The 24051-nt window shown below is 42.7% G+C and overlaps 1 protein-coding gene across 6 annotated transcripts in view; it reads right to left on the bottom strand.

Annotated features, from left to right (window-relative positions):
* The window catches only part of LOC138300183 (LWamide neuropeptides-like), a 342764-nt gene extending 325493 nt beyond the window's left edge, over positions 1-17271 (bottom strand). For all 6 annotated transcript variants that reach the window (XM_069239164.1, XM_069239162.1, XM_069239168.1 and 3 more), the window contains exon 1: positions 17201-17271. In XM_069239164.1, the coding sequence (XP_069095265.1) occupies positions 17201-17261 (61 nt within the window). In that variant the 5' untranslated portion in view covers positions 17262-17271. The remainder of the gene's footprint in view (positions 1-17200) is intronic.
* Positions 17272-24051: the final 6780 nt, after the last annotated feature.

Raw genomic sequence — 24051 nt, 5'->3', positions numbered from 1 at the left:
GATGTTGTGAGATGGGTTCCTGCCTGGGTTCTGCTGAAGACTGTTTTACAGCAACCCTTTCAGAGTATCCAGCTTTTTAGGGAGGATGGGGGAACATCTCAGGATCTTGTTTTGAGGTGGAGTGTCCTTCCTCCTCCCTGAATTAATCTGCATTCCACGAGGTCAGTGCCTTTTTGCAAGCCCTCCTGGGTACTTGGGGTCTGTACAGATTAGTCTCCACTCACTCCTTGCTTCTCTTTGATGGCCAGTGGGGGGCAGTTGGTGATTGGCTTCTGCGGTTTCTCCATGTGGGGGTAGCATCTGCTTCAGATGCTTGGATGTTGTATGTACTCAAGCACCAGGGGGCTGTCGCATCAAGGTGGTGACTGGAGTACTCTTGCTGATGGAGGCACCCTTGGTGGATTCTGTTCCTCTGATTCATCATAGTCTAGCCTTGGTATGTTTTGATTCATCTCAGGGGTTTCAGCTCCCTCATGGGTGTGGAGTCTGTTGGTTCCTTTCGGAGATCTGACTGACAGGGGCTGGTTTCTGCATGTTTTTTATGGGTTTTTCATTTGGCTTCCAGGGCAGATGTTTTGCAGTCTTTTGGACTCGGACCAATGGGTTGCCACTTCCTTTTCTGTTTTATTCGTTGAGTTGGCTGGGCTGCAGGGCAGCGGCTGTTTGTTCTAGTTCCTCTGGGCTTAGTTTCTTCTTAGTCCTTTTTGGTTCCTTAATCATTCATTTTGGGCACAATGCCTAATTTTCATCAGTGTGGTTCCAGTGTCGGCACAGGTCATCGAGCTCTGGTGGGGATAGCTTCTCCTGGTTTCTTTCTCTCTCTGTTAGTATGGCACTGCAGATAATGCCTGTTCCATTGGTTGGGGAGCTGCACTAGGGGGCGTGCTGCTACTGACATGACGGTTCCTGGAGTTGGGCAGGTGCTCCTCCACTTTGGGGCACTTGTTGTTACCTAGTTTCTGCTTTGGGTTTACACTGCTTGTTTTCTCCTCCCTTTGCTCCCTTGGAGGTGGTGGATATTTAGCTTCTTGCTGTTTATGTTGTGTTTCTGATGCCATGCCTTTGTGTGCCACTCTGGGACTTTGGGGGCTTTCTTGGCTCAGGAACAAACTTTTTTATGTCCTTTTCAGATATTGGTGGGGTTCTTTATTTGGCTTCTCTTCTTGTACTGAACTTGGCGTCCCATTTTGTTTGATTCTGGGTAGTGTTTCCTCTGGCCCTTTGGGCTGGTACTGGTTCTTCCTTGAAGATCTAGTGGTCTTTCTTGGTTGTCACATGAGCTTTGATGGCATGATTGTTGTTTGGTATTCCAGATTTTTTTATTGTTTCTTTTGGAACCTCCTGTCAAGGTGTTTTGGCTTTATCTTTGTCGTTCAGTAGCTGGATAGGGTAGTTAATTTCTCTAGTCCATTTTTTGGGACTGCTTCTCCCCCTAGTAGGGTTCAGGGATATCTGTCCGAGGGGTCGCTGCTGCCTGGGTCTCTGTGTGAAGTATGTCTGTTTTTGTGATTTTCGGGCTGCTGAGTGGGCTTCCTACAGACGCTTTCCTTGGGAATGTGAGTTAAGGACTGTCTTATGTGATATTTTAAATTGGGGTGTTTTGCATTCTGTCATGTCATGGTTTGCCCGGGTACATGTATCCAGATCCACTATGAGATGCTGCAATGTTATGTTGGTGTCCTTGTGTGGTTTTCTTTTCCCTATGAATGACAGGTTGTTAGGCTTAGGTATTGTCTCACTTGTGATGAACAGGGCAAGGGGGACCTACGGTGAATGCCCTATGACTTACTGGTAATCTTTATTACTCCTGGTCCTGTTGTCCTCATCCCATTCATCACCCCTCCCGCCCCCAGATGACCAACCATCTTATAGTGGGGGCTTGGTAGTTCAGGAGGAATGCTGGGTGGGTACTGCTTAAGTGTCCTCCAGTGGGAGGGTGTATATACCAGTATTCCTCTGTTGCTTTTTCTGTAGGGCGAGATAGGTTATCTCACTTGTGGTGAATAGGATACGGAAAACAGGGCCAGGAGTAATGAAGATTACCAATAAGTAAGTAATAGGACAACACAGGTAATAGTCAGGAGGCTTTCTCAATGTGAATTTACCCCACTGCTCAAATGTAATATATTTAAATTTTAAAACAAATGCATTTAAAAAGCGTTCTGGCATAAACCAAATACACAGATGTGCAGACTGTAATGTTCTATTTTTGCTATTGCCAAGAAGGGGAGGAGCAACATATTTTATACCATGCGGTTTATCTATATACAGGTGTTGCAAACAAGGGTACTTACCCATAAGCAAACCACACATGCTTACATTTGTAGATAATTGCAATAGCTCTTCTTTGTGAAGATGGTAACAGGTGTTTAATACAAACTTATTCTAGTATGGAACTTGTGAGGAAGTAAGCATTATTTTTGCAAGTCAATTACACTGTGGAGTGGTAATAATGTGTTTTGGCAAAGAAGATGGTAAGAACACAGACCTTGTACTGCGTATTCTTGAAATATTAAAAGTTCTTCTTCCCCCTACCCGTGACTGTTTAAATTTACCTCTTGGTTTCTTTTGGTTTTAATTTTGTACTGCTGTTTTGGCCTACCTGTCACTGTTTAACCCCCTGGGTGCCCTGGACGAGGTGATCTGTGTGCCTGGGACGAGATCACCACGTCCTGCACCCGGCCCATGGCACCCACACCCCCCCGGTCAGGGATGGAAGGGGAATCCCTTCCCCTTCCACCCTCGACCCCCCCCCTCAGCAATCTGACATCAGCGCGCTCACAGCGCGGCAACGTCATCAATTGTTGCAGAGGACGCGCTGGAAGCCATTTGCTTCCAGCACGTCGAGGGAAAGGAGCTCAAGCAGGTGAGTCCTTCCCTTTTTGGGGGTTTTGGAGGGGAAAACAGACACTGGGATAAAGGAAAGGGTTTTTCCTTCGCCCCCCCGTGCCTGTTTTTAGTGGATTGCTGGTCCACGATGATCCTGGACCAGGAATCCCCACTAGACACCAGGGATTTTTTGGATATTTATTTTTGGGAGCGACCCCTTGGGCAAGGGTCGCTCCCATGGGGGGCTATTTTTCTTCTTATTTCGGCCCACCCTGGGGGCAGATAGGCAGTTTTTCAGCAGATCTGCCTGGGGGGGGGCGAAAGCCACTAGACACCAGGGATTTCATTTTCACTAGGATTTTTTGGGGAGCGACCCCTTGGGCAAGGGTCCCTCCCCTTGGGTGCATAAATTCCTTTTTGGCCCTCCCTGGGGGCAGATTGGCTGTTTTTTTCAGCCGATCTGCCCCCAGGGGGGGTCGAAAGCCACTAGACACCAGGGATTTTTTTTTCACTAGGATGTTTTGGGGCGCGACCCCTTGGGCAAACGTTGCTCCCCTTGGGGGCACAAATAATCCTTTTTCTGCCCCGGGGAGGGGTCGAAAACCACTAGACCACCAGGGATTATGTTTACCTTATGTTTTTGGGCAGCGACCCCTTAGGCAAGGGTCGCTGCCCCGGGGGCAATAATTTTTTATGTTTCAGCCCCCCCCCCCAGCCTAGTTCGGCCATGTTTTTGGCCGATCTCACCCCCGGGGGGGTCGAAACCCACTAGGTGCCAGGGATTGTGTGGTGTGTGTGTTTTGGGGCACCCCTTGGGCAAGGGTCGCCCCCCCCCCAAAAGGGGGGAATTAGTATTGGCCATTTCTGCCCCCCTTGGAGACAGATGGGCCTATTTTTTTAGGCCCATCTGCCCCCCAGGAGGACAGAAACCACCAATACGCCAGGGATTTATTTTTTCCGCCTTTTTTTTGTTTTGTGCTGGGGTGCCCCCTTTGGCCAGGGTCGCCCCCTAAAGGGGGTACAGAGCTGTTGGCCATTTCTGCCCCCCTTGGGGGCAGCTTTGCCTATTTCTTTAGGCCCATCTCTGAATCCACTTAGGAACCAGGGATCTTTGGGTGGGGGAGGGGGGTTGTGTGGCTGGTGAGCCAGCCCTTTTTGCAAGCGTCGCTCCCCAGAGAGGGGCACATCACTGAAGACCATTTCTGCTCCCCTTGGGGGCAGATCGGGCTATTTTTTAGGCCTATCTGCCACCAAGAGGGCAGAGGCCACCAAGACATGAGAGGATTTTTTTTTTGTTTTTTGCTCCCCTTAGTTTTTTTTGTGCTGGGGGCACCCCCACTCTCCCCATTTGGAAAGGGTCGCCCCCCTAAACAGGGTACAGAGCTGTTGCCCATTTCTGCCCCCTTGTGGGCAGATCGGCCTATTTGTTTTTAGGCCCATCTGCCCCCATGGGGGGCAGAAGCCACTTAGGCACCAGGGACAGTTTCTAAGTTCCTGGTGGCGGGGTGTTTGTCAACTGGCAAAGTATTTGCGATTATAACAGTTTATTTTTTCTTTTTGTTCTAGTTCAAAGCTTTTGCTTCCTTTGCTGTGGATCCTTGCGGTTTTGGCAGTAGTTGTCCTGCGGTTTGCATAGTTGCATGTTTTAGGTAAGTGAAAGCAATTTACTTCAAAGGAGAATTGTTGACATGCATGAATTACATGTTTGTAGGTGATGTACTAAATGTAGTATTGTGTGTGAAATTGTCCTTAGATTTGGGCACAATGATATTTGTGTTGTCATATGTCTAATTTTCTTTTTTCTTTTTAGTGGGATATCATTGGTGATTGCTGTGTCTGTGCAGAGTAGTTGCTGGTGAGTAGCTCTTTCAGGCAAGTGAGTGGTATAGTTTTTTTAGTACATAACTTTTTGTGATAAAGCTACACTTATTGTTTATTACTTATTTTAGTGCTGGTGGTTGTTGGCAAATCCATTTGTTGTTAGTGAGGATCATGGCTAGCAGCAGAGTGACCGCTCAGCAGGTTGTTGGCATGCTTTTTGAGTCGTCTTCAGACCATGATTACGAGACTGACTCTGCATCTGAGGCAGAGAAGGAAGTGAGAGATTCTGGCAGTGAGTTTTCTGTCCGAGAGGATTCTTCTGATGAGGAAGCCACTCTTAGTGCAGATGAAGAGCCTGTTTTAGAGGAGGACATTGATGTGCCAAGAGTGCAGCAGCCTGGGGCTAAAGGGTTTCCCATTAGAAGACCTGACACCTGGATTGCCCCAAACATGGAGCAGCCACAGTTACCTGCATATACTGGTCTCCCAGGGTGTAGAGTCAATATGGAAAACTTTTTGCCTGTCAATTTCTTTCACTTGTTTATGGACAATGTATTTTTAGAAGAGATTGTGGTGCAGACTAATGTGTATACGGAGCAGTATTTGACGGACAACGCTGCCAGACTTAGGCCTCAGTCTAGAGCTACTCAGTGGGTTCCCACATATCTTGAAGAGATGAAAAAGTTTTTAGGTTTGACTTTTTTTATGGGGTTGATAAGGAAGAAGTCACTGGCTTCTTATTGGTGTACTAGTCCCTTTATGGCAACGGCTATATTTCCTGCAACTATGACTCGTAATCGCTATTTGCTTCTTCTTCGTATGCTGCATTTTGTAGACAATGCTTTAGCTTTGCCACAAGATCACCCTGATTGTGACCTTCTTTTTAAGATTAGGCCTGTCCTTGATCATTTTGTAGATCGGTTTTCAGAGGTCTATGTTCCAGGCAAAGAGATAAGTGTGGACGAGTCTTTGGTCCTTTTTAAGGGGCGTTTAGTTTTTAAGCAGTACATTCCTAATAAAAGGGCACGTATGGGATTAAAGTGTATATGCTGTCAGAAAGCAGTACAGGATACGTGTATAATCTTCAGGTCTACACTGGTAGGGATTCCAGTATTGACCCTCCTGGTTGTCCGGCCACTTTTGGAGTTAGCAAACAAAATGTGTGGGAACTTGGTAGACGACTGTTTAACAAAGGTCACCATTTGGACGTAGATAATTTCTCAACTGGAGTGTAGTTGTTCAAGGAGTTGTTTAGAGTGGACACTGTTGCCTGTGGCACAATCCGTTCTAACCGGAAAGGCTATCCAAGGGAGCTTGTCTGTAAAAAACTTGAGGGGACAGTGCACTGCCTTGCGGAATAATGATCTGCTAGCTCTGAAATTTTCAGACAGGAGGATGTGTACATGCTTTCTACTATCTATGATGATAGTACTTCCCCTGTGAATGTTTGGGGCCAGGTTGCGGAAGCGCACAAACCTGTTTGTATTTTGGACTACAATAGGCACATAGGTGGTGTTGATAGAGTAGATCAGAGGTTGGAACCTTACACTGCTCTTCGTAAGTCTTACGTGTGGTATAAAAAGTTGGCCCTACATTTATTTAATCTGGCAACTTTTAATGCTTTTATTGTGTTCAAGGATTGTTCACTTGAATCAAGGATGATACTTGTTAAATTTCAGGAGTTGGTGATAGAGAGCCTTATTGTGGTGGAACAGGCAAGAGTTCCTAGAATAGCAGTAGTGGAGGATATGGCTAGATTGAAAGATCGCCACTTTCCAGATCACATTCCTCCCACTCCCAAGAAAGACTTACCCACTAAGAAATGTAGAGTATGTGCCCAAAGAGGTATCCGGAGGGAGAGCCGGATGTACTTCCCCATTTGCCTTCAAAGCCTGGGCTGTGTGCGCCTGGCTGTTTCAGAAATTACCACACCAAGAATAATTTTGAGGAAATACCGTGAGCATAAACTGCCTATTTTATATTTTCGTATGTTCAGTTTCGTGGTTGGCATTACTGTCTTGTATTTAGTTAGAGCTGTTGTGTTTGTAGTTTTGTACTTGTTTTATAATTAGTTAGTGGTTTCTTTGTTCTTTATAAATGGAAAAAAGTGATGGCGGTGTGCATGGGGTGGCGCTTGGCTGGCGGTGTGCATGGGGTGGTGCTTGGCTGGCGGTGTGCGTGGGGTGGCGCTTGGATGGCGGTGTGCGTGGGGTGGCGCCTGGTTGGCGGTGTGCGTGGGATGGCGCCTGGCTGGTGGTGTGCCTGGGGTGGCGCTTGGCTGGCGGTGTGCCTGGGGTGGCGCTTGGCTGGCAGTGTGCCTGGGGTGGCTCTTGACTGGCGGTGTGCCTGGGGTGGCGCTTGGCTGGCGGTGTGCCTGGGATGGTGCTTGGCTGGCAGTGTGCCTGGGGTGGCGCTTGGCTGGCAGTGTGCATGTGGTGGTGCTTGGCTGGCGGTGTGTGTGGGGTGGCACTTGGCTGGCGGTGCCAGCCAAACGTCAGCCCACACACTCCCATCAGCTAGTGTGACTGCTATATCAGGTATGTGGGCGTATGTAAGGGATGGGCCCTTGAGTGGCGCTGTCTGTCGATGCGAGTGCTATAATGTGCTGGGCCCATGGCTGGCGGCGTGAATGGTCTTGTGCATGTCATGTATGAAAGGTGTGTGAATGGACTGTAAAATGGTTGGTGCCTTGACGCGGCTTTACAGCTCACGACCTGTGAGTCATTGGTTCAGTTTTTGGCCTTTCAGTTATTAACAGTGCATTTCACTTTTGTGAAATCTCTTTTTCATAGAATTTGATCTACTGAACCATCACTCACCCTTGTGCCAAATCCAACCAGTATGTGTGGTACAAATGACAAAACCTGCTCCGCTGTAATCAGGCGTCGCAGCACACTTGTGACACGCTAGGTGTCTCAGGTGGGACCCCGATGATGAAGCATGCCACCAACTTGGTTGGTGGGTGAGGGATCTTTTTAACATAACCTAAGTGTGTTTCTTTTCACAATTTTAGTGTTTAGCACATCATGGTCCCCAAAGCAGAGTCAGCATAAAGATGTATAAAAGAAGAATGTCGTTATCAACTCGCTGTGCTATCCCCTCTATCTCTACAAGTATTTTTGGCCTTATTCTGTTGCAGGCACCTGGCCCACTCACACAAGTGAGGTATAATTTTTATCAGGAGACTTGGGGGAAAGCTGGGTGGAAGGAAATTTGTGGCTCCTCTCAGATTCCAGAACTGTCTGTCACCGAAATGTGAGGAAAAAGTGTTTTTTAGCCAAATTTTGAGGTTTGCAAAGGATTCTGGGTAACAGAATCTGGTGAGAGCCCCACAAGTTACCCCGTCTTGGATTCCCCTAGGTCTCTAGTTTTATAAAATGCACAGGTTTGGTAGGTTTCCCTAGGTGCCGGCTGAGCTAGAGGCCAAAATCCACAGGTAGGCACTTTGCAAAAAAACACCTCTGGTTTCTGTAGAAAAATGTGATGTGTCCACGTTGTGTTTTGGAACATTTTCTGTCACGGGCACTATGCCTACCCACACAAGTGAGGTACCATTTATATCGGGAGACTTGGGGGAACATAGAATAGCAAAACAAGTGTTATTGCCCCTTGTCTTTCTCTATATTTTTTCCTTCCAAATATAAGAGAGTGTGTAAAAAAGACGTCTATTTGAGAAATGCCATGTAATTCACATGCTAGTATGGGCACCCCAGAATTCAGAGATGTGCAAATAACCACTGCTTCTCAACACCTTATCTTGTGCCCATTTTGGAAATGGAAAGGTTTTCTTGATACCTATTTTTGACTCTTTATATTTCAGCAAATGAATTGCTGTATACCCGGTATAGAATGAAAACCCACTGCAAGGTGCAGTTCATTTATTGGCTCTGGGTACCTACGGTTCTTGATGAACCTACAAGCCCTATATATCCCCGCAACCAGAAGAGTCCAGCGGACGTAACAGTATACTGCTTTCAAAAATCTCACATTGCAGGAAAAAGTTACAGAGTAAAACGTAGAGAAAAATGGCTGTTTTTTTCACCTCAATTTCAATATTTTTTTATTTCAGGTATTTTCTGCAGGAAACCCTTGTAGGATCTACACAAATTACCCATTGCTGAATTCAGAATTTTGTCTACTTTTCAGAAAAATTTAGGTTTCTGGGATCCAGCATTGGTTTCACACCCATTTCGGTCACTGACTGGAAGGAGGCTGAAAGCACAAAAAATCGTAAAAATCGGGTATGTCCCAGTAAAATGCCAAAATTGTGTTGAAAAATTGGGTTTTCTGATTCAAGTCTGCCTGTTCCTGAAAGCTGGGAAGCTGGTGATTTTAGCACCGCAAACCTTTTGTTGATGCCATTTTCAGGGGGAAAAAAACACCTACTTCTGCAGACCTTTTTTCCCATTTAAAAAAAAAAAAAAATCACTGTATTTTGGCTAATTTCTTGGCCTCCTTGAGGGGAACCCACAAAGTCTGGGTACCTCTAGAGAACTTTTCCAAATAGGCAAAAAAAGGCCTGGCACAGGAGGGGGAACAGGCCTGGCAGCGCAGGGGTTAAATTTCTCTCCTTGTTTTTCCCCTATACTGTACTAAGCCCCCCTTCAAGGTAAAAAGGCAAGATACACCTCAATGGCTAACCAAAGTGGGCTTAAGAGACTGCTTAATCTGCTCTGTGATTTAAACTGTGTTTCGAAAGTGTATATAGCACTTGTTTTTTACTTGAAAAAGTGATTAGGTTAATTGCATGAAAAAGCTGTATTAGTGGCTTCAGAATTGGGCTTTACCTGTAGAGCTGAATCAGGAAGTTACAGAGTGTGGATTGAGCCAGTCCATATTCAAGGACATTTTGAATTCAAGAGCATCTCCCTGTACCCTTGCCCAACAGCCTGTGCTTAAGGTCACTTGCCCAGAATAATTTTTTACTGGTTATTGCATTCTGTTCTGATTGGTTGCTAGGGTTAGGGTTTTTTACTGGACCAAGGGCTTATGGTTTGAGTTGTGATTGGCTTTTTGGGCTAGGGTTCAGATTGGTTGCTAGGGCTGGGATTTCTACTGGACTAAAGGTTTAGGGTTTGTGCTCTGATTGATTGCTAGGGTTAGGGTTTCCATTAGGGTTTGGATTTTTATTGGTTAATAGGGCTACATCTGTGATTGGTTAAAAGGGCCAGGTCTCCCATTGGCTCTAGGGCATATGCTAGGGCTCTAATTGGCTAGGTTTGTGTTTATGGTTCCCATTGGTCAATATGGATATTTAATCCTAGGGCTCAGGGCGCTTCAGCCCGGGTATCAAGGCTAAGGAAGGAGAGGACAGGGGCAGATGTCTGTTTAGGCCAGCTTGGGCCTAGTGCCAGAAATGCTGCCATTTTTGCCATTCTTTGGCAACCACCTTAAGCCATCCACAAACATAATAAAGTGTCTCAGCAAATGCACACTATCCACGTGCCACAAGCAAACTACACACAGATTTTGCTGTCTCAACAACAACTAGAAAAAACCACAAACAGCACCTATACACCCTTCTACCCCAACTACAACACTTTGGCACCTTAATTCTCACAAAAAACACTCTGTCCTATACCACTAACAAATCCACACATCACCAACACAACGCCAAATACATAACTTTAATGCACCCAGACACACACTCCCTATTCATACAAAACACGAGCTCTGTGCTATACTTCATTGTAACAGACCCCTTTTTATCACCATGAAACCTATTCTCAGCCTTCCATCATGTCTTCCACTAACCCCCTCCTCCTCTTGTTACCTAAAACAGAAGACCAAACGATCTTTACACTCCACCACACATTTTACCTCTTCTAGTGATCAAATCTAACACACTCATAACTCTTTTCCATTCCCTCTTACACACCACAGACACTCCTTTTGAAAACATATCACCACCCCCTGTAGAATTCAATTTCCACTCACCGCGGGTAGTTTACAAACAAATCCTTCTGAGAAAACCACTACATCAATATCTCGTCTCACTACTGTGCAAGAACAAAACATAACACACATGCCAGAACATAAACATCTCACACACACACACAAAATTTCATAATACTTTCCACCACAAATTGGAAACATAGAAACATTACCACTCTTATGACTACTGAAATAACACACATCCTGAACCATTTTTACTTGCAAGTGTTCTAGCTTCACTAACACCAACAACAAATACACGAACACAATAACTCTTTCACCCGCCTCCCATCCATTGCACAATTTAGAGCCTTAAAATATGACCCACATACTCCACTACCACCCTCAGCACAAACACCTTTCACCCTAAACAAACTCAAACAAAATAAACAACATGCCACTCTTCACAACCTCTCATTTGCATGTTTATTGAGCAACAAAGTTACTCTACAAAAACAATACAACTCACCATTTCACTCCCAACCACCATCTCCTCCACCAACACATGCAGAACCAACAAAATGCCTTCTAAGCCTGCTGGTTGAGGAATGGCATGTAGAAAAACACTATTGCAACCCTCATACAGTTAATACCACACTAATGACACACCTGCTATACGTTCAAATATACTGCGCACTCTTCTACAATACAAAGTCACACCACCAAAACACACTCTCTAAACTGCCTACTAATAAATGCTCAATCACTCTCTAAAAGTAAGCACCACATCTAGGACCTCCACACTGGCACACAACCTGACTTACTCTTCATAACTGATTCATGGTTGGGAGATGATATGGCTTCAGTTTTCCATGAAGACTTTCCTCCAGGCTCTCAAACAATCACTCAAAATCCTATAGGCAAAAATGTAGTGGGCTAGCTGTCATATTCAAGAAAACAATAAATCTCCTCAAAACTGGCATTTCCATAAAGGGTTGAGACACCCTTATAACCAGATGCAACCCTACACCAACCTCCTCCTGTAACTTCCTCCTCCAATCCCAGACATGTTTCTAGATACAGTTTCATACTTTATAACACTACACTCCAACCTATGCATTCTTGGAGACCTAAACATTTGGTTTGACAAACCCAATATTTCCAATCCAACAATTGTTCATCATTACTGGCCTAGTCACACTGAACCTACATCAGATCATATACAAACTCACATACATTGCTCGACACATCCTATGTGTCATTTTTGCAAATCCTGAACTAGTTACACATCAAATAATTACTCTGGTCACATGGTCAGGCTACAATTTGGTAGCTTTGTAACATAAAACACCACAAATCAACACATCCAAGACCATGTTACATGCATGCACCTATTAACTGAAACAAAACTCAATTTTGAATAATTAGAAACAACTAACAGCCAACACAGATCTAAACACAATAAATTCTGTTCAAAAACTTTGAGTGGCTACAGGAAGCTTTCAATATCCGAATACCACTAAGAACAACAAAACAGGACAAAATAAAAAAAAATACCTTGGAAAAATACAGAACAAAAAAAAAAAAAAAAACACAGAAGGCTGCAACAAGTCCAGCTCAAAACAAATAGCAGTCAAGAAAAACTTCACCTAAGCAAACATACAGGAATATATAAATCAACAATCAAAAAAGCTAAACAAAAAAAAGTTACTGTTCTTACAGAAAATGCTAAATGTGCAAATAAAGAATTTTATACAATTCTCACAGAATTTCATAAACCTAAATGCACAGAAGAAACTCATCCCATTACTCAAAATTCAGACAACCTGGGACATCCATTATACAATTGAAGCAAGCACTTTGGATTCCTATTTAAAACAAAGGAAAACCACCAGCACCAACGCATTTCCAAAAATAACCCCCAGGAGTAAGCCAACCAAGGCTTTGCATTCCTTCAAACAAATCATGAATTTATGGATCTGGTCAAACCATGCAGTTCTTTCTGCTTCCCTTCTAACCCTTGTACACCACCATTGTCAAGAACATTATTTTACCTACTTTCCTTCTACACCAGTAAAAAGGATCATCAATAATCCTTAACCTACAGCAATCTTTCCTGAAGACCTAAAAAAGGCATACATAGCCTATTATTAAAGAAAACAAACCTGGACACGCATGACCCTAACAGCCCCAAACAAAATACAAATGGACCTTTCCTGGGCAAACTGATAGAAAGAGCAGCATTCGCCCAGATGTCACAATTAATTGAAGATAACTCCATACTTTCAGACTACCAAACTGGATTCCACCCAGGAAAAGGCACAGAACCTGCCCTCATTGCCATCTGGAATGACCTTAGAAACATAGTAGATCGCAATGGAGTTGCTGCACTACCTCTCTTGGACTTCTCAGCTGACATTGAAATTGTTGACCCAGACACCATAATAGTAAGACTATGAAGCCGGTACAGAGGGGACTGCTCTCAAATGGATCACATCCTCCCTTCAAAGCAGAACAAATATCATCCCTACTTCCCATTTCCTATCCAAACCGTAATTTACAAAAGCAGGTGTCCCTCAAGGCTCAATTATTTCACCCATGCTTTTGAACATCTACATTCAGTAATTACCGATAATGCTCAACAAATTTCAGATCACATGCTATAACTATGCAGATGACACCAAAATACTCCTTATACTGGAAAGCCCCAAAGACATTGGAAACTCATATTCTTCAGTTACCTCAAGGCTGTTGATCACTGGATGAAATGGAGCCACCTAAAATGGAATGCTTCCAAAACAGAAATACTCACATGTGGTGACTGGAAAAATTATGATCCACTTTGCTTCTGGCACAACAATCTGGGACCACCTCCTAAAGTATCTAATTAAGAAACCTTGGAATTACCATCCACTGCAAATTAACAATGAATGCCCAAGTGGAGAAATTAGTAAGATCAAGCTTCGTCACCTTAAACTCTGTGACGCATCTTCCCCCACCCGGAATTTTCACACAAGATCCAGGCTACTATCTCTCTTGTACTTTATAAACTGGATTATGCCAATGGCCTCTACCATGGATCATATCTATCAACTATGAAAAGACTACAACCGTTTCAGAACTCTGCTGCTAGACTACTCCTACATGTAAACCCACAAGCCCATACTCTCCGGACTTGAGGGCCGTACATTGGTTACCGGTTGCCAGAAGATCCACCTTCAAGCTGCTTTGTATCACCCACATAGCAATACATGGAGCAGGACCACTTTTCATCAGGAATAAAATCACCAAATACATTTAACAAAGGAACCTCTGCTCAAGATCATATTAGTGGATAACTATCTTATCTTCAGAACATTATTCAATAATTGGTTCTTTAACCAGTATACTCAAACTGCAATGTACAGTATATACCTGTGTATGTAAACATTTATAATTTGAGTATATGTATGTCTAGATATGAATGTTTTTGTAGAAATATGTATAGTAACTTTAAAAAAAATATATATACATACTCTTTAGGGCTGCTCAACACATGTATATAATACAGTAATATATATATATATCAACATATATATCTATCATAGGTAAATATAACTATCTACAAGCACCTCACTGCTGAAATATTACCTTCAAATACTGCAACGCTTGAAAGTCTGTGTTTATATGATACAACTTTAAATCTCAATATATTATCTTCCTTATACATATATTCAATTATTGTGCAATAATGTATGTATATATTTTAATGCATTACTCCTACTGTACAAGAGAAAAAGAAATCTATCTATCCAATGCACCACTCTCTCACCTTATATCTCCCTCAGTCTATCTCTGAGTCTGACTCATCCCAAACCTCACGCTACTACTATGATCTCTAAAATAACCCTCCCTGGACACTTCCCTTCCCTTCTCTACCCCTCCTAGCTCACCCTAAACGTTAGGCTTCTACTATGCTCTCTCAAACAACCCTACTAAATTCTTCTCTCATGTATCTCTCCTTTGACTCATCCCAAACCTCATTTTACTACTATGAAGCTCCCTAATCCCTTTCAACAGATTTCCTCCTCCATCTCCTTTTACTCATCCAAACCTCAACTTACTATGATTTCTTAATTAACACTTTTTAGATTCCTACCTTGTCAATACCTTTATTATTCTATTTAGTCCAACTAGCAGACTCACATGTCCACCACTCAAATTAACTCAGCTTACCCTTATACTAATCCACCACTAATTCTTTTGGGTTCTGGAGTAGTGTGCTGCTCGTCCAAAAGTGCTTTGATGCCTCGTCAGGGGTAGTAAGCACTATATAAATACAACTGCAATTATAATCCTAATACTCATGCATCTGTGCTTTTTAGTACAGCTCTATTAGTACTAACTGTAAAGCTTCTGAAATTAAAACACACCAGGTAAATGAAGTGCAACTTTTACAGGAACTATATATGTGCATTGTTTTACCATTTTTCCACAATTATCTCATCTCAAGCAGTCTTGTGACCACTGAATAGTGATACTTTATGTTGTTTATTAATAGCTGTGGCATTGTTAATTAAATACATTATGCACAGTCTTAATTTACAGACCCCCTTTCATCTTTACACAGGTGGTATCGAACTAACATTCAAATGTCAATCCATTCTTAATTCATGGTTATTCTAGAAGTAATTAGCTATTTAAGTCCTCTTGCTGGGATATTCTTCCACAGGTTGTCTTAAATGTTAATAAAGGCCTAATTTCAGGGGTGGCTCCTTCGCAATGGTGAAGAAGCCTTGCCTCCCTGGTGAAGCAGCAGCTGAAAAAAAATAAACAATGAGCCACATTTCCCAAACCCTTTTGCCTCATAGCACCACATTGGCATATTTTTTTTACGCTAATGTGACGTTGAGGAGGCCACTTTCCTTTGCCATATTTACAAAGTGGTGCAATGCTTGCATTGCACCCCTTGCACCACATTATACCTGTCCCAGGCATAATGTATGCAAGGGGGAGTTCCCCTGTAGGGAGGCACATAAGAAGGGCGCAGTGAAATTCACATTTCACTGTGCCATTTTTAGCATCATTTTAATAATTAAAATTAAAGTTAAAATGACCTGCCAATTACTTTCAATGGGTGTCCCTTTACTTTGCAGGATTAGTGCCATAATTTATGGTGCTAATCCTGTAAGTACAACAGTGTCATTAATTTTGACACTATTGTCCTAACGTGCGCCACGGTGCACCATATTTTAAATATGGTGCACACATGGTGTCATTAGGGAAAAGTGGCACATCACAGCCAATGCGCCACTTTCTTGTGAATCCGTCCCAGTATTTCTCCATTGTTTTATTTTTTTCAGCTGGTGGCTCAGCCTGTGAAGGAAGGGGCAATGCTGGGTGATGGAAGGGGAAGAGGAGAGGGCAATCTGTGCAGTTAAGTGCGATTGTGTGTTTGGCTGTCTGTCTTCGGCGGACCAAACATGCATGCGCACTTAGGTTTCTGGGATTGAGAAACTGCACAGACTCCCACACAGTGTCTGAGAGGCAGAGCAAGCTGCTCAGGCCAATACTGGTTCAGCTCTCATGCTAGGTTTAGCATGTGAGCAGTGCCAGAGTTGCATGGGAGAGCCTGTGCTGTGAGAGAAGAGGAGCAACGTGGCAGGTGAAGGCGTCCACAAGGTTTTTTTTTTTTTATTATTATTCTCCCAACCCCTCCCCCCTACCACCACCACACACTTTCTCCCTCTCCTTCTCCCCTTTAGATTTGCGGTTGCAGCTTATTTCATAAATAATGACTATTCTCGTGCCTGATAACAGGATCCCAAAAACATGCCCATACAATCAAAGGAACTGACAGTAGAACTACATTCTTCAAAGTAGCTGAGCTTTAAAACACAATATGCTTCTCCTTGTACGACTTAATTCCAAAGAAACAAAAATAAAACTCCATTGCCTTAGAAGGCATGCCTTACACACCAAGAGTTGTATCCTCAGAGAACATACATTTTCAATCAAATTTACTGTTTAGACTAGGGTGTACCTGAAGCTTTGAAGTTCCCTGGAGGCAAGTTTCATTTAAATTCCTAAATGGGAGTATATCCCTTATATCTGTGCTTAATTCTCTTTCCTGTCGTAGATTATCAAGGAAAGTTGTGGCTGAGCTAGCGGTTAAGGTCTTAGTCCATAACTTCTGACTCAGATACCAAGATCCCAAACACATAAAAATAATGAGTAAACACAGTGACGCGAGCTGGAAACGTTGACAAGCAGAAAGATGTGGCGGAGATTTCTACATGTAGAAAGGGAGCGGTGATACTAAAGAAAGGAAAACAGGGAGCAAGGATGCGGCCACTGACCACAGGCATTGAAACAAGCGCTTCCATACATAGGCAGATAACGAGTAGTAGGTTCAGAGACCGAACCTTGAAGACTCAGAGTAGCGGGAAGACGCGGCATTCAAACACGCAATGGACGGTGACCACTGGAGATGGAGTATCGGACGCTGCAAATCACCAGTAGAACACAACACCATCAGCTACCGCACACATTAATTTAACAAGAGGCATAGAATTGTACGCGCCCATTACTGAATTGCCTTTAGTACGTTATTTAGCGCAATTAAATGCGAAAGTCATCCTTTGTAGAGCGACATTATTGAACAGACACAAAAAGACGGCCTGGCGTCCTGACGTACCTGCCCCTTGTAGAAGTTTTCCACACAAAAGCACACACAGAAGGACACAGGCTCTCTCCATTTTCACTTCAAGTCAAAGTGCAATCTGAGGTGAAAGAGCAATAGCGTACTTTATATGCTCCATATGGGAGGGACGAGCGATTCTATTTTTAGTCCGAATACTAGCCCATGAGCCTTTCAATGACTTCTTTAGTGCTGTAAGGTAATTAAGCCCATTATTCACCAGTTTTCCATCTGGGAATAAAAGTATTTTCAGGAAAGTAATAATAGACACAATTTCCTACGGTATCTCGTTACCATTCGCTCAGGTGGTGAATAGAAGGGCGACCCTATTCATCGAGAACCCTTTCACTGATCTCACGGGTTGACGCCTCCTCTACTACCTGTTTCAGATGTCATATTTTTCCTTTCACTGAGCTACCTCTTGGGTCACCGCCCTGTGAAAATGAAACTTAGACACGTTGAGCCAAAGGAAATAATATTTCTATTCATATGGCTATTTGTTCTTCACTATAAGCAACACACACCCAGACCTGAAACCACTTCTATTTATGTAACAGCACAAAGTATAACGAGAGACCGCAAGGATAACTATACATCTGGGCTTGGCACTGTGCTTCCAATCTATTCATACATCGAACACCAGAACACACTACAATAAAAACTACACAACTCGGCCTGGCACTGTGCTTTTGGCCTTCACTTTGCTTCTAGTCTTCACGTACCCACATGGATCCCCACAGGGGACAGCAATATTAACTACACATCTCGGCCTGGCACTGTCCTTCGATTCTTTGTATACTCACATCAAACACAAAAGACCACAAAAATAAATACACATCTGGGCCTGGCATTGTTCTTTCAGTCTTTACATACCAACATCAAGCACTGCATCAGCCCAAGGCCACTGCTATACACGCTGACTAGGACTTTTCAATACAACATCTCTTATGTAGCTACACATCTTAAGGTTGGTCCAATTTTTGAGCTCATGATCTATCTTCTGTTACTAGAATTGTTAGCAGGTTCTGATGAAGCAGAAAAAGAAAGACTAACAAACATTCATATATCATGTAACAAAATGGTATAAGACAATGTGATTTTAGCAAAGAAAAATAATGTATATAGAGAATGTGCCCACGAAGTAGGTTGCCATTAGTATAAACAAGCTTAAATAATCTTGAAGAATCGACAATGTGGTAATCAGTCATAATTGCAGCTATATTTTATGATTTTCTCATTGAAACTGTTATATGCTTAGCTTAAATTTAGCAGAGGCTTTGGCCTAGTTGCCTGGTCTCAATTTTAACTGCGTAGTTTTCACTTGTATTAACAAAGACGTGTTTTAAACTTTAAAAGCTGTATTTTTCCAGTAGAATGACTAATACACTTATCTCAAGGTTTGCTAGGCAACTTTCATCCCCTTTGAAGCAAGGTCAGTTTCTGCAGGTGCAGACAATAAAGACACTGATGCAGAATTAATTGACAACTTTGTTGCTACTTGTGTTCCAAAACTCCAAGGACACCTTATGCGTAGATGAGTATTAAGAGAAAAGACACTATTCATTGGTCAAAAAGAAATCACTCCATGAACCCTCCAATGGAAGAACCTGAAGAATTTTGAAGTTTTCTTACTTAATCCCACCGGACGAAGAGAAGCCAGCCATTTTCTTTGATGCCAGTTTGAAGCCAGATTCGAGAAGCCATTTTGATGACACTTTGATGCTTTTTCTCTATCCCAGAGAGAGAGACTTTAAAGAATTCTCACTCTAGAGACTTTAACTTTAACTTCACTTTGCCTTGCCCATTCCATAACTTTTGTTCTCCCATTTTCCTTGCTGCTGCAAGGAAAACCTGCCTTAAAAACTTTGCCCCTTGAAGCCCGCCCCATGCTGATCGAACCGGTACCTGAAGGAGGAAGACTTTCCTTGAATGCTGATTGCATTTGGTCATTATAAAAGGATAAATGTATTATTCATTGTATTTTCCTTCTTAGGTACCAACTACTTAATTTTGACAGAGCCTAAGCTAGAAGTTTTCTAAATTTATGTTGATTAGATTCATTTTCGCATGAAGCCCCACATGCCAATGCTAATTAGAGGTTAGTTGAGGTATTCATTTGATGCACCATGCTGAATTGAAATCTTGTTATGCTGACCAATGTATGTAATTAGTCAACTTTAGTTACTCTTATTAGTAATTTGCATTGCTATAGCCGAGTGTATTATAATCCAAGTTTTGCGTATATTGCGTTTCTTCCGTCTTTATGGACAGCTAGTAATGTTCGTATATGTGTATCATTTGATTTTAAGACTTACTTATATTGTGTTAGCTTTGTTAATATTGGGAAATAAACTCATTAACTTTTAATAAACAGGTGTGGTTATTCATGACTGAAAGGTCATGGTGTGTCTAATTACTAATTTTCTGGTTAACTAATTTGTTGATTGATTACTAATCGAGTATTGGTTATTGATTATAAATGATTATTGATTATTGATTTGAGGGATCCGACAATTCTTTGGATGAGGAGAACTCAACCCGGTCAAAAGGTTCACCGACCTCCGGCGTGTCCAAGCATAAGTAATTTATAAGGACTGGACGCGCTATCAGTTCCATGAAGAGGGACCCAAATATTTAGTAGTGATTGGTTTTGGTGCACCCTCATACATTCCTCACTGGTTCTCGTTTTAGATGTGAATGCACAATAATGACAATATCTTCAAGAAGCCAGTTATGATACGTTGCTCATACCCCACTGTACCAAAAATGCTGCATGTGCTATGAACATATCTCAGTATGGGAGATGTTAAGGTTATGTAGCTGACTGTGCCTGCAAAGGTTCACAAAAATGAAGGTGAAGCAGCAAATCGTGGCTGGTGAAAGCAAATTTTTCTTGGAGTGCAATATACAAATACTCTTTTAAGATAATTGAAGCTGCTCTGCAAAACATTGCTTGATGGTCTGACTGGAATGTTGACGTTGTGCAGCAGTGTTTATGCCACTGCTTTTGCAGGGCTGAACTGTGCAGTGCTAGATGATTCGTTTGACTTTTCTGCTCTAGTGCTAAGGTGGGGGGATTGGCTGAGGAGACTTGAGCGATATGCAAACGGGAGCCAGTGTATGGACTTACGTGCATACAAGATATGCCATGTCTAAAGTGGCATGTGACAATGAAAAAGCTAGACACAAATGATTAAAGGGTAACTTTTTTTTATTGACACATACGTGTTCACTAGCAATCCCATTTTCTATTTCCCCGACATCAGTTTCCGTTTCCGCAGCCTGGCCTCACCCAGCTGTGACCTATTTCCCTTCCTGAGCTGGCTGCCTCTCCTTCGCAGTGTGCTAACACTCAGAAATTACACCTCCTCCCCCCAGTTATCGGAGTACCAGAATAACTACCCATGAACAATCAAATCCTTTCATTCAGTCTACGAAGCGGACACACATGCCTTCCAGACCGCGTGGTGATTATTGGATGTGTTGTGGCCTCATGGAGTTCCAAGGCACCAACGCGTGAACAGGAGGCATGAGTGGTTGAGGTGGATTTTTTTCAGAGAGAACCTGATGGCTCCAGAGGACAGAGAATCTGCTTGGAGTGCAACACATCTCAAGTGATGGATTTTCAAGGCCCTTGCCGCTGTGGCCATGTGTTATTTTTCTCCACTACCTGAAGCCAATCTACTACTGCAACCCTACTGCAAAAGGGGTGTCCATCTTCAATCTTTGCTTTTGTCTGACGAGTACCCAGTCTTATTTGCCAATGGCTGCTTCTTATCGGCATACATCTTCAGCTTCTCTTTGTGACAAGCCACTATTCTTTTGTGTTTTTTGCATCCACTCGCCTTTTGTCTGCCCATTGAGGAATCTTTGATCGAATTGCTCAGTCAAACATGAAGGTGGCAGGACTTCCTCCTGTCATTGAGTGAGGCATCAAGTTATACGCTTTCAGGACTTGAAACAGTGCTTGACTCACATCCATCCCCTCCTCTGTAGCTCTCTGCACTGTTCATTTGAAAACGCCCATGTACCATTTAATAAGATCTTTGCTTGAGGCCGTAATATTGTGTTCTGTTGCTGCTTGACTCCCAAGTGAGTTAGGAATTTCTTCAACTCTTTGCCTTCGGAAGTAGGGCCATTGTAAGACTTTAAAAAGTCATCCAATCTTTTTTTGACAGTTTCATGCCCTGAGGACGAGATGCTTTCTACTGCAGCATAGTGAGAATATTCTTCCAGAAGGAAAATCAAGTCGTGACCATCTATTAGCAGTCCAAAGAAGCCAATTGCAATCCTCTCCCAAACCTGGGCTGGGAGATCTGACATTGTTATTGGACGTTGTGTAGTTTTTGGGGGCAAGCAGTTAGAAATGTGAAACTTTTTAAAGGAATCATAAACTCTTTCATCCAGCTTTGAAAACAACACTCCTTCAAATCTTTTTTTGGTGGCTACTATGCCACGATGTCCCTCATGAGCTAGGTCAATGGCTCTTTGTCTCAGATTCTCCAGAAGAACAATTTGTGACCCTCTGAGGATAATCCCTTCCTGGGTTACTAACAGTTCTTCCTTAATGTTGTGGAAATTTTGGAGCTCTTCAGAGTTACCTCCCTTTTTCTTTTTTTCTTTCCAGGTTTGAGTGTCGATCAATTGCTTACTCCTGGTCATGTCTTTAGCAGCCATGGTGGCCACTACAATATGACCCACTCACAGAGCTGGGTGAGTACTAAACTGTAATATGAAGGTGAAGTATTCTTCAGATGCCAAGGGTTTCAATGCTGGCATAAGTAAGGGAACGCAAGAGAAATAGTCGTCCGGGTTCTGTTCTTTTCCTGGTTTATGAATGATGTCATAGTTATATTCTTGGAGCCGTAGTCCCTAGCGTTCTCTGGGACATCTTGGCATTGGGATTTCCAAGGATTGTCAGCAGAGCTTGATGATCATGACTATTTTGAACTATTTTCCATATAGGAAGACATGAAAAAGCTCACAGGCCAACACAACTGCCAAGCTCTGCCCCTCTGGTCGAGAGTAGGCTCATTCGGTGTCTGATAAACATCTGCTGGCATATGTAGCAATATGTCTTTATGCATTTGAATCACCACAATTTTGGGCAAGAACGGCTCCTAATCCTAAATGGCTAGCGTCCACTGTTATGAGTAAGAAGTTTAGGGATAAAGTAGGCTATGACTGTTGATTTTTTTAGTGGCAGTATTGATGTTTCAAAAACTATTTTCAGAGGCCGAGGACCACTGAAATTTCACATTCCATTTTGTTAGTTTGCATAATGGGTCACTCAGTGTGGCATAGTCATGTATGTATAGAGTACCGTAGTTAGCCACGCCCAGAAAAGATCACAGCATGCTCACATCTCATGGATGCTTGGTTTCTAATAGTGCCATCACTTTGTCACGGTCATGCCACACTACAAGAATGTATGTCTAAAGAAATTGAGTCTGGTCTTGTTGACCTCATATTTGTTGATATTTAATGTGAGGCCTGCATTGGTGAGCAGGTTACATACCTTTAGAAGGGCCTTGCCATGTTCTTGGCTGGTGCTCCCAAATATTAGTATGTCATCACCGTAATTAAATGCATTTGGTACAGGTCGGATGATTCTGCAAATAAAATCTTTAAAGATTTCAGCAGCTGAGGAAAAACCGAAACTCAGTCTTTTGTACTTCAATTGAACTACATGTTCCAGCTAATGATATCCCTTGTTCAGGTCAAACTTGGAAATTTCTCTGGCACCATTGATTTGTGCTATCATTCCAGCAAAGTGAGGTCTTAAATGCTTTTAATTTTTTATTGCTCGATTCAATTGATGCGTGTCAGCGCAAATCCTCATTTTGGCACTACCGGCATTGGCGAGACCCATAGGGTAGGTCCTGTGGAGGATTCTGTGATGTCAAGTTTTAGAAGCATTATTATTTTATTTTTTACTGCTTTTTATATATAAAAACAACTTATCAATATCTTTGGTCAACTGAGAGAACATCCTCAGTAATGTGCAATGGTACGCTGATAATTTCAATTTCCCCTGTCCCTGAAAAAACACAATGGGAATTTGAGCAATAGCTGGACCAGTGCAAATATGATTGTTAATAGATATATCTCCCATGTCAGCTGCTGTTGACAAACTGAGGAGGAAGGTACTGGGCGTTGCTCCCTTTAAAACTTGACTTGTGGCTTGAACTGACCTCCTGGTGTGCGGTCTTTGACTCTGCAGCAGCATAGATACAGCCCAAATGTATACCTTAATGTCCAAGAGAGTGATAGTCAGTGTTCTTGTGAGTTCGCTGATTTTGTCTACTGGCATGATGTTAATGGACGCTCTGCTATCTATAAGAAAGGTGTCAATTGATGTATTCTAAGTTGAACCATGGGGCATTTGTTAGCAGCTTCATTTTGTCTCATGTCTTGCATGTTGATGATCAACATTGACAATGGCTGCTCTTAGCTGTTCTGCTGTGTTGATTTCATGCATTAGTGGTGCAGCTGTCAACATCAACAAATATCCATCTTTCTCACTCTCTCTTGAGAGGTAAACCAAGGATCTGCTGTACGATGATGTAGTAGACATGTGGTTGAAGTTAGACTCAACTTGCTGTACATGATGTTTCATTTTCCCTTTTAAAACCCTGTGGGATCTTCTCTTCGCGTCCTTTGTTTGTGCTTCCTTTCATGTTTCAGGCTTGCTTTTCTTCTCACAGGCCTCCTTTAGCACTTTGAAATTATTCTGTTTTCTGCATCCTTTGCAAGTTTGTCCTAATGCCGGACTTTGGTCATCATGGCGAAATGAGAGCCCATTTCAGTAACACAAACCCATCTCTTTTTTTGGGCAGTACCTTGCA

Source organism: Pleurodeles waltl, chromosome 6 (assembly GCF_031143425.1).
Source record: "Pleurodeles waltl isolate 20211129_DDA chromosome 6, aPleWal1.hap1.20221129, whole genome shotgun sequence".
Classification (NCBI taxonomy): domain Eukaryota; kingdom Metazoa; phylum Chordata; class Amphibia; order Caudata; family Salamandridae; genus Pleurodeles; species Pleurodeles waltl.
The sequence above is the reverse complement of the archived record's forward strand: the minus strand, read 5'-3'. Positions and strand labels throughout refer to the sequence as shown.